The following is an 18,414-nucleotide window of genomic DNA, read 5'->3' as shown; positions in this document are numbered from 1 at the left end:
TATTTTAGAAGTTACGGGGGGGGGGGGGGCATACATTTTACCACTTTGGAAGTGTCTCTCGCGCAAACTATTCAATTAAATATATATATATATATATATATTAGAAATCTCAATATACCCCACCCACACGTATGTGTTTGATGAAAAAAATTTTTTTGAGTTTCAGTTCTAAGTATGGGGAACCCCCAAAAAATTTTTTTTTCTATTTTTGTGTGAAAATCTTAATGCGGTTCATGGAATACATCTACTTACCAACTTTGAACAGTAAACTTCTTATAGATTCGGAAAAAAGTGGCCGTGACATAAACGGACAGACAGACGGACATGACTAATCTATAAGGGTTCCGTTTTTTGTCATTTGGCTACGGAACCCTAAAAATTAACAGAACCTCAGTCATCCACTTCGTTAAAAAAATTTCTGTATATAATGTACATCCAGTGAAAAAGTATATCGTCGAGCTTGATAATATAAATGATCAATATTGTCTATTGTTTAAACTAAGCTCTTAAGAAGAGAGATCAAATGAAAGCTTGCGAAGATTAGCAAGCAAAAAGTTTAAACATTGTTATTCTCTAAAGACAAATGATTGTTCAAGCATAGCAAAGGTCAACGTTCCTTTAAGAAACTGTATCGTTTAGCCTATACTTTGAAGGTAGGTTTGTAGGATTAAATCTCATCTTATTCTGTTGAACGATTATGTTACTGACGCTATGGATAGTGGGTCCCAAGTTGATGTAATATATACTGATTACAGCAAATGTTTCGATCGCATTGACCACAGTTTACTAATTAGTAAACTAAGTAGTAGTTTGTAGGGTCGGCAACGCGCATGTAATGCCTCTGGTGTTGCAGGCGTCCATAGGCTACGGTGACTGCTTACCATCAGGCGGGCCGTATGCTTGTTTGCCACCGTCGTGGTATAAAAAAAATATATCAAAGCTGAATAACATCGGAATAAATGGGGATTTACTGCGATGGTTTATATCATATATCGAGAACAGAACCCAGGCTCTTGTCGTGAATAATTATATGTCCGGCTGGGTCACTGTTCCTAGTGGGGTACCGCAAGGGTCATTATTAGGGCCGTTGCTCTTTAATATATTTATTAATGATATTGACAAATGTCTCCTGCATTCCAAGCTTCTTTGTTTCGCTGATGTCATGAAAGTTTTCTTAAAGATAGAATCTATTGCTGACTCAATATTACTACAGTCTGACCTCGTACGCCTTGATGATTATTGTCAATTAAACAGATTGGATTTGAATCCCTCTAAATGTTTTGCAATGACCTTCTCGCGCCAAAGTAACTTAGTCGATACTACCTATGCCTTAAAGGGTCAAACCCTGCAGAAAGTATCATGTATGAGAGATTTAGGGGTCATTCACGACTATAAACTAATTTTTGATAATCACATTAATAACATTATTTGTGGCGCTTATAAAGCCCTAGGTTTCATAATGCGCAATTCTATTCACTTCACTCAGGCTAAGACGCTTAAAGTGCTATATTGTTCATATGTTAGAAGTAAGTTAGAATATGCCTCTCAGGTCTGGAACCCTTGCTACAATACATATATTGACAGAATTGAACGCATTTAGAAAAAATCATAAAACACCTTTGCTTTAAATTAAAATATCCCTACAGTTCTTCCAACTATCTTAAAATATGTAAGCAGCATCACCTTGTCCCTTTACAAAAACGCTGTGAAAGATATTACATATCTCCTAAGTATTACCAATGGTGTAATCGATTGCTCTGAGTTGCTAAGTAAACTTATGTTTCAAAACACCCATTCGTTCTAAAAGGTGTCATCCCCCAATAGCAATCAGCAATGCATCTTCCAAATACAGACAGAATAGTTTTTTACCACGCGCCAGTCGTAACCTAAATGAGCTATCTAAAGAATTGGATATGGATATATTCAACTGTGGCATTCCTAGCGTGAGACGTAATTTAGTGCAGAAATGAGTCTTTTGAGTGAGCGTGTTGTCGCCTTCTTGAATACCTATTAATTACTTATTTACTATTTATACTTTTACCTTAGACCTCATTATGTTACTAAGTTAATTAGTATTTTGAGCTCCCTCATTATCCTTATTAAGTATCATTTGTATTCGCTTTGTTCAGATATGTGGTTGCAATAGTGCGTAATCTTAGTTTAGTATTATGTTACTACCTGTGAGTTCCTATAATTGGCTTCCTGTATCTACTATATTTTTCTATGTTAATGTCACAGCTGTTGGATCTCCAAATAAATAAAAATAAAATAAAAATAAAAATATAAATTGTATGTGAAAATGCGTCACAGAACTGTAAATTTTTTGGGACATTAATTTTTCCTTTTTAAATAGGTAGTCCTCGAGATTCTGAATAGAATAACCCAAAAGTTGATGATTTTTCAGAAAAAAATGGTTCAGTTTTAAGTAAAAATATTTTCGCGAACAGTATCACTATAGTATTACTGCAATGTTCTGCCGCCAGAGTGCAGCACTAGCACCTTTCATAAATCATAGAGTAACATTTTTTTTAAGACACAGGAGGCAAACGAGCAGACGGATCACCTGATGGTAAGCGATTACCGCCGCCCATGGACACCTACAACACCAGAGGGGTTGTAAGTGCGTTGCCGGCCTTTAAGATACTGTGCCTTAAACTGTTTTTTGACAAGTTTTTACAGATAATAAAGTATGACATTGATTCATCAAGGCGGTTTATTTACAAAGGGCCTACCGGGAAAAACGAAAATAGAAATTTAGTTATCTGCCTCTTCATCGCTCGAATATGCAAGAGTGATAGAGAGGTTAGATAACGAAATTTCGATTTTATTGTTTCACGGTAGGCCCTCAGATTCTGACGGATTGTGGTAGAGAGAGTTTAGCGTAATATTCCCTATTGCTTGAACTTACATACCTACTGTGTAAACCCTTCAAACTGGACTGTCTGTAGTCTAAGACTGTTAAGTGAAGACCAACAAGGACGGAACCTTATTTCAGAAAACAGTCATTCGATTTGAGTAGTGTTTTATTGATGGCATATTATTATACATATTAAGTAATCACAGGTTCGTATTCTAATATGTATACCATTGTGTATAGTGTTATTCAGTTGCTAGTATCTAGTAACTCAAGCCCTTGTTATTGTTACGCTAATTCTATCACAGTTAATAAAAGAACTTACTTATTGGTTCTTAATAGCAGATTCCATCCTGCAAGCTTTGCCTCCTCGTACTTCGGTCCGAGATGATGTTGTTCCTCAAGTAGATACATAATCCTGCCAGGAACTGCACGGGCCAGATCTCCGACTCCATCAGACCATCTGATGAGAATCGATTTCCGCTTCTCCTTGACTTCTTCTATGACTGGTAATGCTGGGAGTCCTGTAAAATATGATATAAATTCAAAATGAAGATATGTCGTGTTCTCAGGAAAAAGGATACTGCGCATATAACCGAGCAATAGTTACAAGAATACAGCTAAGTAATTTAATTAATTAAAAAAACATGAAATTTTAGAAACATGGATCCAAAAAAATAACTATAATATGTTCACGAGCGTAGAGAGTGTAATTAATAGAATCAGGCGTTACTTTGTGGAAATCCATGCTAATTAAAGCAAGAAATATAACTTTGCTAATCCGCGAGAAAATAACGTGTTAGTCAATCAGTGCCAACCCGTTATACTTACTTGCGTATTTTTACATGCAATTAATGTTCCCACCCTCCCACCGCAAAAATAAATACGCAAATAAATATAACAACCCACCACCAAAAGTACACAACTCGACACGTGTTTCGCCTCTCTACGAGGCATCCTCAGGAGATGCTGGAGATGTTGACGGTCTGACACCCGGCAACTGAAAAGCCTGAAAACTGAAAGCTGAAAGCTGAGTTGCCGGGTGTCAGACCGTCAACATCTCCAGCATCTCCTGAGGAACTACCACTCCACATTGTTGAAGATTGTTTTGTTTCAGACATTTTTATGAAATACGATAAAATAACTGTTTCCGATAACGAATTCGCTCCCTTTTCCATTCTCCATTTGTTGAAATTATCGTATGCTTTCATATACATCTCCCGAGATTTATCCGGGAGGAAACTTAATTCCGCATTCTATATAGTATCTCTTAACTCCTGCGGGGTTAAAATTATTTCCTCCTCACTACTATCACTCATTTTCTATTTAAATAAACTCACTTAAATATCACGACAGAAACCGTCAGAACTACCAACAATTCTTTTTGAAAAGGCTATGAGAACCGCGCATTTTTTTTGATAGCGCGGGGCGTTCGGATTCTAGTACCTGTTCAAAAACAATAATAAAAATGGTAATTTGTAAAAACGTGTTCAAGTATTATTCTGTGAGGAATATCGGCTGTGGTGTTTATATTTTACAATAGAAAAGTTGAAATATTAGTATATCTATCATAATTGTAATTTATATTTTAATGTCAATCGTACTTACGAATTATTTGCTTTCATAGACTTACGTGTTTCGGAACGATTAATTTTTACCTTTTTTTTGGGGGACTCTATTATCAGAGATCCGTATACGATTGACTACTTTTTACTCACAAAGTGAAAGGGACATAGCGAATAGAATCCTAGTATTTCGAACTTGTATTAAGCCCCACATATTGAAATGACATTCGAATGTAAAGGTCACTTGAATGTAATTTTGTCTCACTCAGTGAGCAAAATGCGATTTTGCTCACTGTTTTTAAGCACCAATGTACCCTTTTTCAAGCTGCTGAGGTGAAAAAATAATTTTGTATGTATTATGTTAAAAAACACTTAACTACTTAAAGTATACGTATTTGTTTTGTACTTATTAACATACTAATTATCTCGTTTTATTTATTTATTTAAACTTTATTGCACAAAGATATACAATTATGTACAAATGGTGGACTTAATGCCAAAAGGCATTCTCTACCAGTTTTTAACCATGTAGTTTTACAAAGCTACTTGAATTATTTCCCCTGATCACCCATATTTGGCTTACTTTGACGTGGCATATAGGGCCAAACAGAAACACTAAAAGTGTGTGTAAAACAAACTGTCCAGTAAAGACAATTGACAAATCCATTATACTCTTAAAGGCAAACATTGCAGTGTATATATATATATATATATATATATATATATGCGATAAGGGAAACGCCAGGTTAGGCGAAAAATACTGCGCGGTAAAAATCTCGAAAAATGATGTTTCGTACTTGACTGTTTCCTCCTCCAAATCTTAACCAAGTTTTACGAAATTTTGATATCTAAATAATAATGAAATTATCTGTGTCGGACTGTTTTGCTTTTTAGGCAAATTGAAGTCAGTTTTGGATATCATGCTTCTCTTTGCGGCCTAGTAAATTAAGACGTTTGCGAATATTTGAAGTGTACTGGCGCCTTAAGAAACAAAACTATCAAAAAAGTCCGACACAGATATTAATAATAATAATCTGTTTTTAAAAAAAATCATTGCTCTAGCTTCAAAAACCACGGAGGAAACAATCGAGTACGTTTGTATAGAAATGACCACTCCTGTTGCCTCTTATCATTATTCAAACCATTGTCAGACGTGTCTATGTGTTTGCGTGTTTGTGTGTTTGTTATGCAGGTATATGTTATTATATTACAATGTTTTCAACATCGTTCAAACCATTGTCTGTGTTTGCCTGTTATTGTAAAGCTTTCTATTGAGAGCAATGGATCTTGTTCTAGTATGTCTGACGCGATGTCGGAAATTCTATTGTGAATCGTGACATCGAAGTTCATTGATGTACCTATACCTAGTACGTAGCATGTTCTTTACATGATTTTATTTCGGTTGTTTTCCTTGTTTAACTAATAAACGCATACGGGCATATTAAGGACTCCCATTTGTGACTCTAAAGAATGACTCAAGCTAGACCGGCCCGGGCCCGGGTCGAGGCGACTGACACGTTATTTTTCTATGACGGCTGATCGGTGATTACGTGGTGCTCTCCATAGAGAGAAACACTTATAGGGAAAATAAACAATTGGAGATACTAAAAGATTAAATTAAATTCCTAAAAAAAACGCCTGCATAAATAAAATACTTAAGTAAAAGGACTTTCCTCATACGGTACTCTTGCCGCGAACAAAATAGACTATGTTTCTCTTACCTCACCCGACCTTACACAGTTAGGTGGCGTCCATTTCTATGCTGAAACGAGTAGCTAGTTAGCTACGCGTTTTCCTCGCCCGAGCGCGCCGCCTACAGTGGCCGAGGCACGTCTACAGTCGCCGTTTTGTGTGCTAGGATATTGCCTCGCGCGTATGCTCGCTCCGTGTGGACCCGCCTAATGACGTAGTAGGTACTCGTATCTTACTGAGTCCGTAGATCTAGGGGACAACAACCAACCAGCAACAGCCAACATAGGTAATAGCAGCACTACACATCCGTTGTGGTGGCAATCGACACTGGGTCCCGTGACACTGGTTGCCCAGTTACCTGGATGGTCTGTAGGTACCTGGCAACGTCAGTAGGTCCACGGGTTCGCTGCAGGTAGAGCCACATCCGTGGTGGCAGCACCGCTGGGTCCCGTCACACTGGTAGTCCAAGTTGCAGGCCTCTACACAAGCGGCTTGCCACTGCGGGAGGTCGTTACTGGGGCACGTTCCTGGCTTTTGCTCTTGCATCCGGCATTGTGAGCGGCACTGAATAAAAACAAGCGAATATATTGTTCATATCTCATAGTAACGCACTCTAATTACCTAATTACTTAGATTTACGTTTAGATCGATCGGTCTGTGTACTTTTCGGCATGTTTCCTTTAATTATTTTCTTAAGTTTAATAGTAAAAAAAAATAAACCAAATAAACATGTTTCTGTCAAAAGTTTAATTTTATGGTATATATTTTTTAATAAGCAGTCCAAGCTTAAAATTGGAAATCTGGGGTTCCGTACCAATTTTACTATTTTTTTTTAACAAATGTAAAATTTTGTGATTTTTCACTGTACTTGTAGTATAAGACGATATTACTTGCCAAATTTCATAGTTCTAGGTCAACGGCATGTACCCTATGATTTTTTATTCCCTTGAGAGTGTCGAGATATACGTATTTTGCGACATAAACGTTTGTATCTTTTTTTTGTTTTTACGTTAACTTATAAATTTTTCAAGATTATTCACAGCTTCAAGTGACTGTAGATCTTAGTATATTGTTTAAATTACAACTTGATACCTCAACGCGTTCCCTGACGGACAACGCTACTCTTGAGGCAAGTTCAAATTTTAAAAATACCAATTGATATGATAGGTATTGATTGAGAGCATCTCCTGTGCAGCAATCAATTTGCGCGAGTGGGATGGATTGCGAGTAGGTATTCCGAGATTATTGCGAGACAACGGATGGACGGACGGACGGACGGACAACAAAGTGATCCTATAAGGGTTCCGTACCTGAAAAAGGGACTTTCCCTTTTTCAGGTACGGAACCCTAAAAATTATGATTTGAGTATTTTGCAATAAAAAGATTACCCTACTTACACCAATATTTTGGTCTTCTTCACCAAAATATTGGTGCGAGGATTAATGTCCTTATATTTTTACCGTCTTTAATACTACTTACTTGTGTTCTATTTTCCTTGGTGACGTCAATGCACATCAAATCACACCTCGTTTTGGACAGCGCATCCGTCTGTAGTTTTGAGAATCGCCTTGATTTTGATAGTACGTCAGATGCCAAAAACACTATAACGAATAGTCCAAATATTGGGCTTTGCATCTTGAATTCAGTTCTCATTTTTTTTATCAAAGTCTCAGTATATCATAATTTAATCTGTAAAAAGTATGTTTTGTATGATTCCAGTAATAAAAATTTATGGATCAATAAAATTTTATGCAATAATTACAGTCTATACAAGGTCTATAAATGTACGGCTTATAATATTGATATTCATGTTTCGTTTTACCGTATACTGGTAATAATGTATATGTAGGTAGGTAGGTATTTATAATTTTAGCTAGGTAGATAGATAGTTAGACGTGTTATTTTAGATTACTTTATTAATGCCAAACCCAAATATCTGAATTGCTTGTTTAATTCTCTATGTATCAAAATCAGTTTTAAGATCCAATTTGTAAAGCGGACGAGATTGACGAAAAACCGTTTATTTTCCTGTACCCCTAGTGTAAATATTTTCGACAGCGAAACGTGACGTACGCGTATGGAATGTGGAATTAAGAGGAGTGACATCTCTTATGGTAGAACTGTTGCAAAAGTGTCCAGCTGTCAACTATAAATAATAGTTCCAAATCTCTCCAGAGTAGCGCTAGAGTAGCTAAGAACCTAGGCGTTATTGACGGAGTGAATTGCGCTGTCTATGATTTGATTTTTTTGTTCAAGTATTCTAGGTATTGAAGCGCCACCTATTTAAGGTTTTTTGATGACACTTTTTGGTACATGGAGATTTATTTCCTTACCTCCACCTTCCGTACGTACGCGTTTGCGTTAAGTGTCATTTTGTATGAGATTTTTGACTTTCCGAAACGTCCCGCTTGGCGCGCTGTTCAAAAACCCATACAAAATGAGACTTAACGCAAACGCGTACGTCACGTTTCGCTATCGACTAAATTTACACTAGGGGTACTGATTTAAGACCGGAGTAAAAGGTGAAAAGTCAAATCAAGTCTAGAGTTATTTTGACGTCAGACATTTAGAGTGATATGTCGTGAGAACCGAGAATGTTACGTTAAATGGCGTGTTAGACACGTAATTATATATGTCATCCTTAAAAAATGTAGTAAGTGTGGTGCGAATACGCATAAATAGGAATATTATTCAATTAGCTAGACCATTCGATAATAATTGTTAACTTCGGAGCATTGCACCCAATGTGTAAATTCAATTGACATAAAAAAGTAGTCATTCATATAATATGTGCATGCATTTTAATAAGCAAGTAGATATATGTACATGCATAGCAGTGGCGGCGCGTCACAAATATTCGTAGGGAACCCGGAGCTAATTTTGCATTCCTTTTCTCCATGAACCGATTGTGACAGTAACGGACGGACTGACAACGGACTGAAACTAGACAAGCCGGTGGGAATCGAGTTCTTTGAACGATCCGCCACTGATGCATAGTACTAAAACATACAGTTAAATAATTAAAGAACTAATTCGTCATATCAATATTATAAATGTTGTCCTACCAATATTAAAAATAGATAAGTACTTATTATCAATGTTGCAGTGGGGGGTTGCAAATTGTATGAGAGTACAAAGTGGGAAGTGGGAGGGTATAGGGCACGTCATAATTTCATAGAAATTTGACGTTTAAATAACACTTGCACTGTCTGGGCTGACAAAATCGCAGCCAACTTATCTTGGTCTAGCTCTAACAACTTCTTCGTGGCGAGGTTGCGGGCATAGCCTAGTATCAATATCAGGGGGCACGGCAGTGCCACAGCCAAGACGAGTAAAGCGAAGCACAAGGGCACTACCTGTCTTTTCTCGAAGCACTTCGTCGTTTTTTTGAACCCTCATAACTTGGGTTTGGATTACCATATAAACAAAAATCTCGGGATATAATGTTAATAGTAGACTTATTAAGCATAAAAAAATCATTGCATAGATCATACTTTAGATTTTATTAATATCTAACAAACCCCAATTTTGTCACGTCACTGAGTCACCCACGATGATCATCAAAACCCTTAGGGTACTTCCTGAAGTCTTAGGAAGCTGAAATTTGTTATGTAGGGTAGTAATAGTTCATAAACAACAAAACAATTCAAAAAATATAAATATTTAGTCCCTAACAGGATGAAAAAGGGGTGTACATTTTGAATGGGGAATCAATAACCGCTGAAACGATTTAGTTGTAATTTGGTATGTAGATAGTTTTTGTTATGGGGAAGGATATAAAATAGTTTTCAACCCCAATATCACCCCATAAGGATGAAAAGGGGAAGGAAAAGGGCGTTAGGGGGAAAAAGGGGTTGAAATTTGTATGGGGAATCAGTAAAAAAAAGCAGATGTATAAAATATGCCCCCAGTTACGTATTTCAGGGTTTTCTATAGTTAAAAACATGTAAAAAGTTGTGAAGACGGAACCATAAGGATCGCACTGTCAAAAAGCTAATGTAGAGCCAAGATTCTAACTCTACAAGCCCTAACTTCATAAACACTAAGGTGTAGAGTTTGCGAAGTTAGGGCTTGTAGAGTTAGAAGCTTGGCTATAAATACAAGAGATCTGATAACTTTTTGGCAGTACGAGCCTTATGGTTTCGTTTTGGCAACATTTTACATGAAAATGTTTTGATGGGATAAGTATTTACTGTGCGCGTTATATTGAATTTATATACCTTAAGGAAACAGTTCAATACTTAAACCAAACGTATTGAAGATTAATAACCTAGTGGTCTAGTAAAACGTTTTAGTGGAATGTAAATTTGCCTGTTACTATTGACAGTTCGGTCAAATTCCTTTACTCCTAGATTCTTTCATAGCATTAACTCACGCAATTTTTGATAAGTTTTCATGTATCAAATTTATTATTGTTTCCAAGTAGCTATTTGTAATACTTCGCCTAGGCGTGTGATTTAGTGTCTGGTGATTTACCTAAGTATTTATGTAGGAAATATAATATATATATATATATATATTACATTTTTTCTTGTAAAAACTTATAGATAATATTAGAGCTTCTGTCTTTCCGTGCTCCATATCGAACTCCCCGAAAACCCATTACTCCACTCTGTCCCCCTCTTAGACGAACTGTTCTTGGCAGCAACTCACCCATACCGCGGTTATGTAACATTCTAAATGCATGCAGTGATCATACGGATATACACTTTGATTCGCTAAGCAAATTCAAAAAATTAGTACTTAATTGTCTATCCACAACTAGTATATTGAAACATGTATAGTAAAAAACATTGCATTATAGTTGTTAAGTTATATTTGTCGGATCGATTTTGTTTTTTCATTGTATGAAATGCATGCTGTGTTTACCTTTAAGTGATTGTTGCACTTAGAATATCACTAAAAGTGCTTGTATGTATTATTTTCCTTCTGTGCTAGCGAAAACAGTCGTTGGTAAACCAAATAAATATTTTTTTTTATAATGGGAAATATAGTTTTTATTTCTAAACGTAGGTACAAAATGCATTCTGAAGCTAATAAAAATGTTGTTAGTTTTATTAGCTTAAAGCATGGTCCTATTCGGTAGAAAGCATGAAACTTAGCATACTTTGCATTGCCCTTACCCTCTCTCCCCCTTCCTTTTGTGTCTAATTAAACAACAAAACTGCAAATTTTAAAATAAGTTTCCTCCAATATGCTCGGAAATGTTCACCTCATTGTAGCAAAAATAGTACGGGAAGCTCTTCGCTATGGTCAAACTCAAATTAAAAAAAAAAATTGTTTTAGGGGACGGGAAGATATTACTGTATTATTTTTTAATTTTTGGAAACATGACAACAACATCCATTAAGAAAAGCGCAAACAGCCAATTAATATAGCCGCGGGCTGCGTCTACACGACCGGTTTGATCGTGCAAATACCGCTTAATAAAATAAAAGTCAATATAACTTTTATATTTTTGTTAAGGATCTCATGCGTGCAAATACAGCTTATATTGCTCAATTATATTGAATGAGCGAATATTGAATGCTACTGAAGGGCTAAATAGTAACTAACTTTAAAAAATAATTTAAGAGGGAAATTGATTTGACGATTTTGATGTAAAAGTTCGATTGAGTGCTGGTTGATGCTTAAATTATGTTTATTTTACCTGATTTCCTCGCATGTTTGGAGAAAAGTAGGTACAATATATGCCTCGGCAGGAACAGCAATTCGAGGATTCGCTTCTTTGACAAAATCGAAACTCATCCACGCATTGCCCTTTCCCGGCCTCTGCAATAATGTACTATTCCTAGGTAGGAGCCGTACTAATATGTGTACTTTTTAATTTCTCCAAATAGCACGCCCTGTCTGTGTTAAGCACGTCAACAATAACCCCCGTATTATTGACTAACTACAAATAGAATTCCATTTCCTGCTACATTTAGAACAAAATATCGTTTGCGTGGAGTAAAGCAATAATAAGTTACCGTTTCCTGAGTTTATTTCTACTTAAGTGAACGTGTGAATCATACATTATAGACAGTAAATACATTATAAGAAAATTTTAATTAAAATACTCATACATGTACTTAACTTTATTTATACAAGGTGTAACGAAAATAGTGGGGAACCGTTTAAAGGCATACTCGGTATCTTGATCCAACTTGTTCTGCTTAGGAAAAACCAAAATTTTATTGACGTAAAAAAAATACAACGTGTCTCTACTCTCTGGACATTGACCCAGAACCCGAGTAGAGTTCCTTCTCAGGAATGTTCTAATATGGTAAATAATTTGATTAGATAAACATTAAAAAATATTTTTTTAAGTTAAATTAATTCAAATAAATCATCAATAAATAAGAGCATACTGTATTACTCGTTCACAATGACGATAAGATTAAAGTGACACTAGTGACATGACATACTCTTTAAATATATACAGGCTGTTCCGATTAATTAAAACGTAAATCATTCATTTATCCGTCAATACTGTGGCGTTTGAAATGAGACTTTGTACATAGGTTAGAAATACCCTAATCAATACGTCCTATTCATGTGTGTCCAGAGGGTATATGGGGCAGGTCGTCCAAGTCAGCCAACCCTCCATACAGAGGCCAAAAAATTTACGTGTCAATACATTTTTTCATCTACTTTTTCCTAATCAAAACACGATACCGAATATGCCGTTAAACTATTTTTGTTACACCTTGTATATCATTATTTTTTTACTCAGCAATTTATTTACTTTATATTGATCTAGGCTCATATAATACGGAATTTACGGAAATATACATGTATTGTTTGTTTGATAAATTTGTTTTGTTAATGTAAACCGGGTGTTTCCTGTAACACGAGCAAATAATTAAACCATTATATTGTACTCCTAAAACGATATACCTAACTTTTGATTAACAACTTTTAAAAATGTTGACTGACTTTTGACTTTTTCACGCTTTAAACATAACAAAATTCGCAATACATTGCATCTTAGAATTAACTTCAATGTGTAATAAAAATCAAAACATTTAGTAATTTTTCAAAGTTCTTGAACAAATGTTGGTCAATTTGATGAGTACAGCCTACAGTTTAATTTATTGCTCCTGTTACAGGAAACACCCAGTATATGATATATGACCGCAAAAAAAGGTTGCAAGTGTCACAAACAAAAACAAAGAGGTGACATCAAACCAATTAAAAAATAATCTCACATTCTATTTTTTTTAATAATTCGAAGGAAATTTACACTAATGTTTTCAGATATAATCGCAAAATAGGCTAAATTGACACTTTCCGTATAAACATTTTACGCGTTTCTACACTTTCTACAGACCATTGAGCTAGCCAAGATGACAACCGTATGCAGGAAACGAAACGCTAAGACAAACGTAAATAACGTATGGAAATGATAGCGTGGCTAGACCCTCGGATTGCCTTAGTTTTAGATTTACGCGAAAAATTATGCATATAATGATATAACATAGAACAGAACTTTCCAAGAGCAGACCTATTGTAAGCATGACCTAAAGTGCACGCATTTGTAGTGGTATCATATTTGCTATTGTGTAAATTATTCATAATAATTAGACCGTAGAAAAAGGCCAGTGAATCGTATCACAAGCCATTTTTAAAATCCTTCATCTGGCAACAATTTTGTCTATTATTAAGTAGTCAGTATTTTCTTAGTAATTATATTGCCATTTAAGGTTTTTGAAATTACCGTTTTTTTACTCAATCTTTCTATAGTCGGACCAGCAAGACAACTATGCCAACTTTGATGTGACAAAGTGCGGAAAAATAATATTTTCATGCTGACGTTTATGGTGTACTTTTACACTATATCCTAATAAAATCTGTGGACCTTGGCCCGACACTAATATAATGGTATTTTAAAAAAAATGCGAGGTTATTTGATAATACATTTTAAAACAGTGAAATTAATAATGCACCTCCTACGGATCCTCAATAGTCTTGTAGAGAGGTAAGTTAAAATAATGAATAAAACATAAATATCGAGAAGCTAATTCATTTTAAGTCCAGCTTTCCAAGAGCTCTCCAAGAGATTTGTTGATTCCACTTGTGACAGAAAAGTTGGCAGCTTTCCCTTGCAACGCACTGCGATTTAGGGAATTAAATACTGTTCGTATTCGTATTCCTATTATAGAGATGTGATGTGAAATTACAATTCCACATGAATTTGGCAAAATTGTATTATTGCACTTTTGTTTATTAACACTGACTAGCTAGAGATACTGGGTTGCTTCCGCAATGATCAGGCTCGTAGTAAATTTGGGGTTTTATTTGATCAATAACTTTATTAGGTATGAAAGTATTACAATTAACTTTCACACCTAATTGTGTTTATAATTTTTTTCTTGAAATAAAATAATAATAATAAATAAATAATAACTATCCGCAGGGCAGCTTGTGGCGAGCTGTTGGGGAGTAACGACCCCACGGACCCGAGTACTCCCGAGAGTCGGTCAGGGTCTCCGTCTCCGACGTGTCTTCGTCGGTCGGAGTAGACTCCAAGGGGACCCGCAGGACTCTCAGCTCTGGATTGCCTTCATTGGCCGTCCAGAGAGGAGTCGTTAGAGCTAAATGCTCCAGGGGTGGAAGTGAAAACTTGCATAAGACGCGAGTTGGCACAGTGGCTGTTATCAGCCACTGGTTAGAAAGCGGCGTACACCTCTCGACACCCCTGAGCCGCTCACACCGGTGTTGCTCCTGGTCGTCTTCACGACGGCATTTTCAGGGGCCCATCTAGTGGGCGGCGAGTCACCGCCTGCCTCGATAACTAGTGAAAACATTGTTATGGCAGGTGTCTGGACCTCTTGCAATAACCCAGTCTCATTGTCCTCCCAAACTTCAATCCATAGACCGTTATACTGTTCACTTTTACTACAATAGTCCCAATGCCTGCTGCAACCGGTTCATGGGTGTCTATTGTTGGGCCTGTGAACGGATTGTAGCAGGCGTTATACATGACATTAAAGCTCTCCAAGGGGACTCTACGTGTTGGATCTATATCCCCACGCAAGCCTATCAAAGGACCGGGATTTATAGGCCCGTGAAATCCAAGGAGATACAATAAATAATAATAAATATTATAGGACATTATTACACAAATTGACTAAGTCCCACAGTAAGCTCAATAAGGCTTGTGTTTGTGTGCTTAGACAACGATATATATAACATATAAATATTTATAAATACTTAAATACATAGAAAACACCCATGACTCAGGAACAAATATCCATGCTCATCACACGAATAAGTGCCCTTACCAGGATTTGAACCCGGGACCATCACCTTCGTAAGCAGGGTCACTACCCACTAGGCCAAATCGGTCGTCAAAAATCGGTCGTGAAATATTATGCAATTATTGTTTGGTTTTTGAGTTGGTGGAATCGTAACTTGAGACTTGTTTAAATGTGACAACATTTGATAAGCATTGTTTGTTTACAGTTTTACACCAATCTACGAACACTTAACTTGAACTTAAATGCACTTTTTCACTTGATTATTCTTTATCTTCTAATTATTTGTATTTGGTTAGAAAATAGGTAGTAATAATCCAATTAAGTCCTCTGATAAAATGTACCTACCAAAAATCCGAAAATTAACACTTGTTTGTTTGTTACAAACACACCTGTCCTGAGAGCACGATAAAGTATATAAATAAATAGATGTCACTGAACTTTTGACAGTTGACGAGTAGTTCGCTGCGCCCACGACGATCGACTAACATGCGGCATGCGCGCGCGGTCGATGCGTGCACCGACTTCATTAATACGCGATGATGCTTTCCTGCCGCTATGACGGAAGGCTTTTACCGGCCCGGCTTCCTAATTAAAAACTAGTGGTTAAGTTGGAATTTGTACATTATTTAGTTCCGGTACAGACCAATATTATTTCGCCCACGTAACTGCTACTGATACTGTTTGCTTGTATGCACTATGTTTTCGAAAAACGGAAAATTGCGAGTCGGACTCGCCCACTGAGGGTTCCGTACTTTTTAGTATTTGTTGTTATAGCGGCAACAGAAATACATCATCTGTGAAAATTTCAACTGTCTAGCTATCACTGTTCATGAGATACAGTCTGGTGACAGACGAACAGACGGACGGACGGACGGACAGCGGAGTATCAGTAATAGGGTTCTGTTTTACACTTTGGGTATGGAACCCTAAAAAAGGAATTAACGCTTTAAGCATTTGCTTTTTTTTACGATAAACAGTATCATCATATACAAAGGGACCCTGAAAACTAACAATGTCTTCCTGGCTTCACTACGATGAATGTCTACGAGTAGGTTATACTGTGACAAGTATGTACAGTCCATAATTAAACATTTAGTACCGTATGTGTTAAAGAGACCTGCTAGGAATAAGTAACAATGTAAGAAAAGAAAACTTTTTAGAGCTGCTGTACAGTTACCTACCTAACAGTAAGAGTGCTATAAGTGTTCTTTTCTAACTCTGCTTATATTGTACCGATCGTTCTCACCATGATTCTGCTCCAACACGACAGTTTTATAGCAACTATAGGTATACCAACAGGTTCATATTTTCATGGACAATTTATGAATGATTTCATACATAACTTGTCTATGCGCTTTTGAACCCTACTGAACATTATGATTATTGTGGTAAACTACATTAGGTATTTTTATGTACTTATGTTACAAAACTTATTGCGCGTAAAGTGTATGTAACCGTTAGGTAATTATGTACTTATAATTGCCGTAAAACTGTTGTACGAGTATAGGAGTATCGATCGTCACAATATAAATACAAGCAGAATTTGAAGTTATTTTAGAACATTTTATATATTACAAGACAGTTCCTATTCATTTAATTTTTTTATTCAAACTTGGTTCATGCGACAAAATGAATGGTAAAACAAAAATTAGGTACGAACTAGCTTATTTTTTTATCATACTTTATTGCAGTGTATACTTAAATATTATTACTTTTCATGTACTTAGCTTAACAACTTGCGATAATATTAAGACCCCACATCGATAGAAAGTGTGTTCTCAATTGACCTCTGATCTTTTTAGATCCTTCGTGATTGTAAGAATTTATAGAGATATGTAGTGCACCTTAACCTGTTAAGAATAAGGTTTGTAATTATATTTGTACACATCATTCCGGAATGCATCGTTTAAAAACATTAATTAAGCTGCAGAAGGGCATCCGGTCCAAGCCTCAAGTCAAGAGCAATCAAGCGGTCGTTCCTCTTCTTTGTGACGATGTAGTCCATCTTGTTTTATTTTTAGACGAGAAAAACATTTAATTAGACTATTTAATTAATTGCGATTCCGAGAACGGGACTAACTGATCGTGAGGAAAATACATTGTACGAGTATTGGGAGTGTGATTGGTTTATTGTCCTTTCATTAAGTACTGATTATGTTTAATTAGAAGGCAAACATTTAAATGGTGGTTAGCAAAGGACATAAGACGTATTTATTGAGATAACTTTTGCTTAGATACACATCATATTATATGTGACAATCCAAATCAAAAGGCATCTTATGGCGGTCGGCGGTTACGCCATTATTAGCGGCGCGCCAATACTAATGTACTACGCGACGTAAGCGCCGACCGCCATTAGGTCCCTTTTGACATGAATTGTTACATATACTCACCCCGTAAATTATTGCAGGTGACTAAATAAATACCCTGTATTATGTAGGTATTAATCTTATTTTAACCACTCACTGGATTTTGGTAACCATAACCAATTACCAGCAGTCATACTAGTCAATAAAAGTGAGTTATACCTGTGCTGTATAGGTGTATATGCAACATTTGACACACTTGTAAATGTAAAATTGGTCATACTTAAAACATACTTAAATATTGATTACAAACTCTTCCTTCATATCTTTAAATAAATGAATGAATAAAATAAATAAATAAGTATTATAACACAATTTACACAAATTGACTAAGGGTCGACGATCACGATAATATTATACAAATACTTAAATTAACTCAGGAACAAATATTTGTGCCTAATCAGGGTGTTTATTCAGACATCTGCAATAATTTACGGGCTGAATATATAGGTCATATTGAGAGACTTTTACTATGGAACCAACCACGAAATCGCGGAAAAAATGTTTACTCTCCCGTAGAAAATGTCAAGGTCCGACGGCGAAAATGTATGAATCAGCCAATTTTTTTTTTGCGATTTCGGTGTTGGTACCATAGTAAAAATTGCTCAGTATGACCTACTTATTCACCTCGTAAATTATTTCAAGTGACTAAATAAATATCCTGTACAAATAATTGCCCTTATACCGGGAATCGA

General features: G+C 36.0%; 1 protein-coding gene across 4 annotated transcripts in view; it reads right to left on the bottom strand.

Moving 5' to 3' along the window:
• The window catches only part of LOC133516170 (anosmin-1), a 30,982-nt gene extending 15,096 nt beyond the window's left edge, over positions 1–15,886 (bottom strand). Inside the window, exons 1-4 of one of the 4 annotated variants that reach the window (XM_061848951.1) lie at positions 15,699–15,882; positions 7,591–7,800; positions 6,489–6,675; positions 3,180–3,378 (exon numbers count right to left, since the gene is read on the bottom strand). In XM_061848951.1, coding sequence (XP_061704935.1) covers positions 3,180–3,378; positions 6,489–6,675; positions 7,591–7,764 — 560 coding nt within the window. In that variant the 5' untranslated portion in view covers positions 7,765–7,800; positions 15,699–15,882. Of the gene's footprint in view, positions 1–3,179; positions 3,379–6,488; positions 6,676–7,590; positions 7,801–15,698 lie in introns of all 4 variants that reach the window. The other 3 variants (XM_061848952.1, XM_061848953.1, XM_061848954.1) reach the window with 3 other exon arrangements.
• Between the last annotated feature and the right edge of the window lie 2,528 nt (positions 15,887–18,414).

Source organism: Cydia pomonella, chromosome 3, assembly GCF_033807575.1.
Source record: "Cydia pomonella isolate Wapato2018A chromosome 3, ilCydPomo1, whole genome shotgun sequence".
NCBI lineage: Eukaryota > Metazoa > Arthropoda > Insecta > Lepidoptera > Tortricidae > Cydia > Cydia pomonella.
The sequence above is the reverse complement of the archived record's forward strand: the minus strand, read 5'-3'. Positions and strand labels throughout refer to the sequence as shown.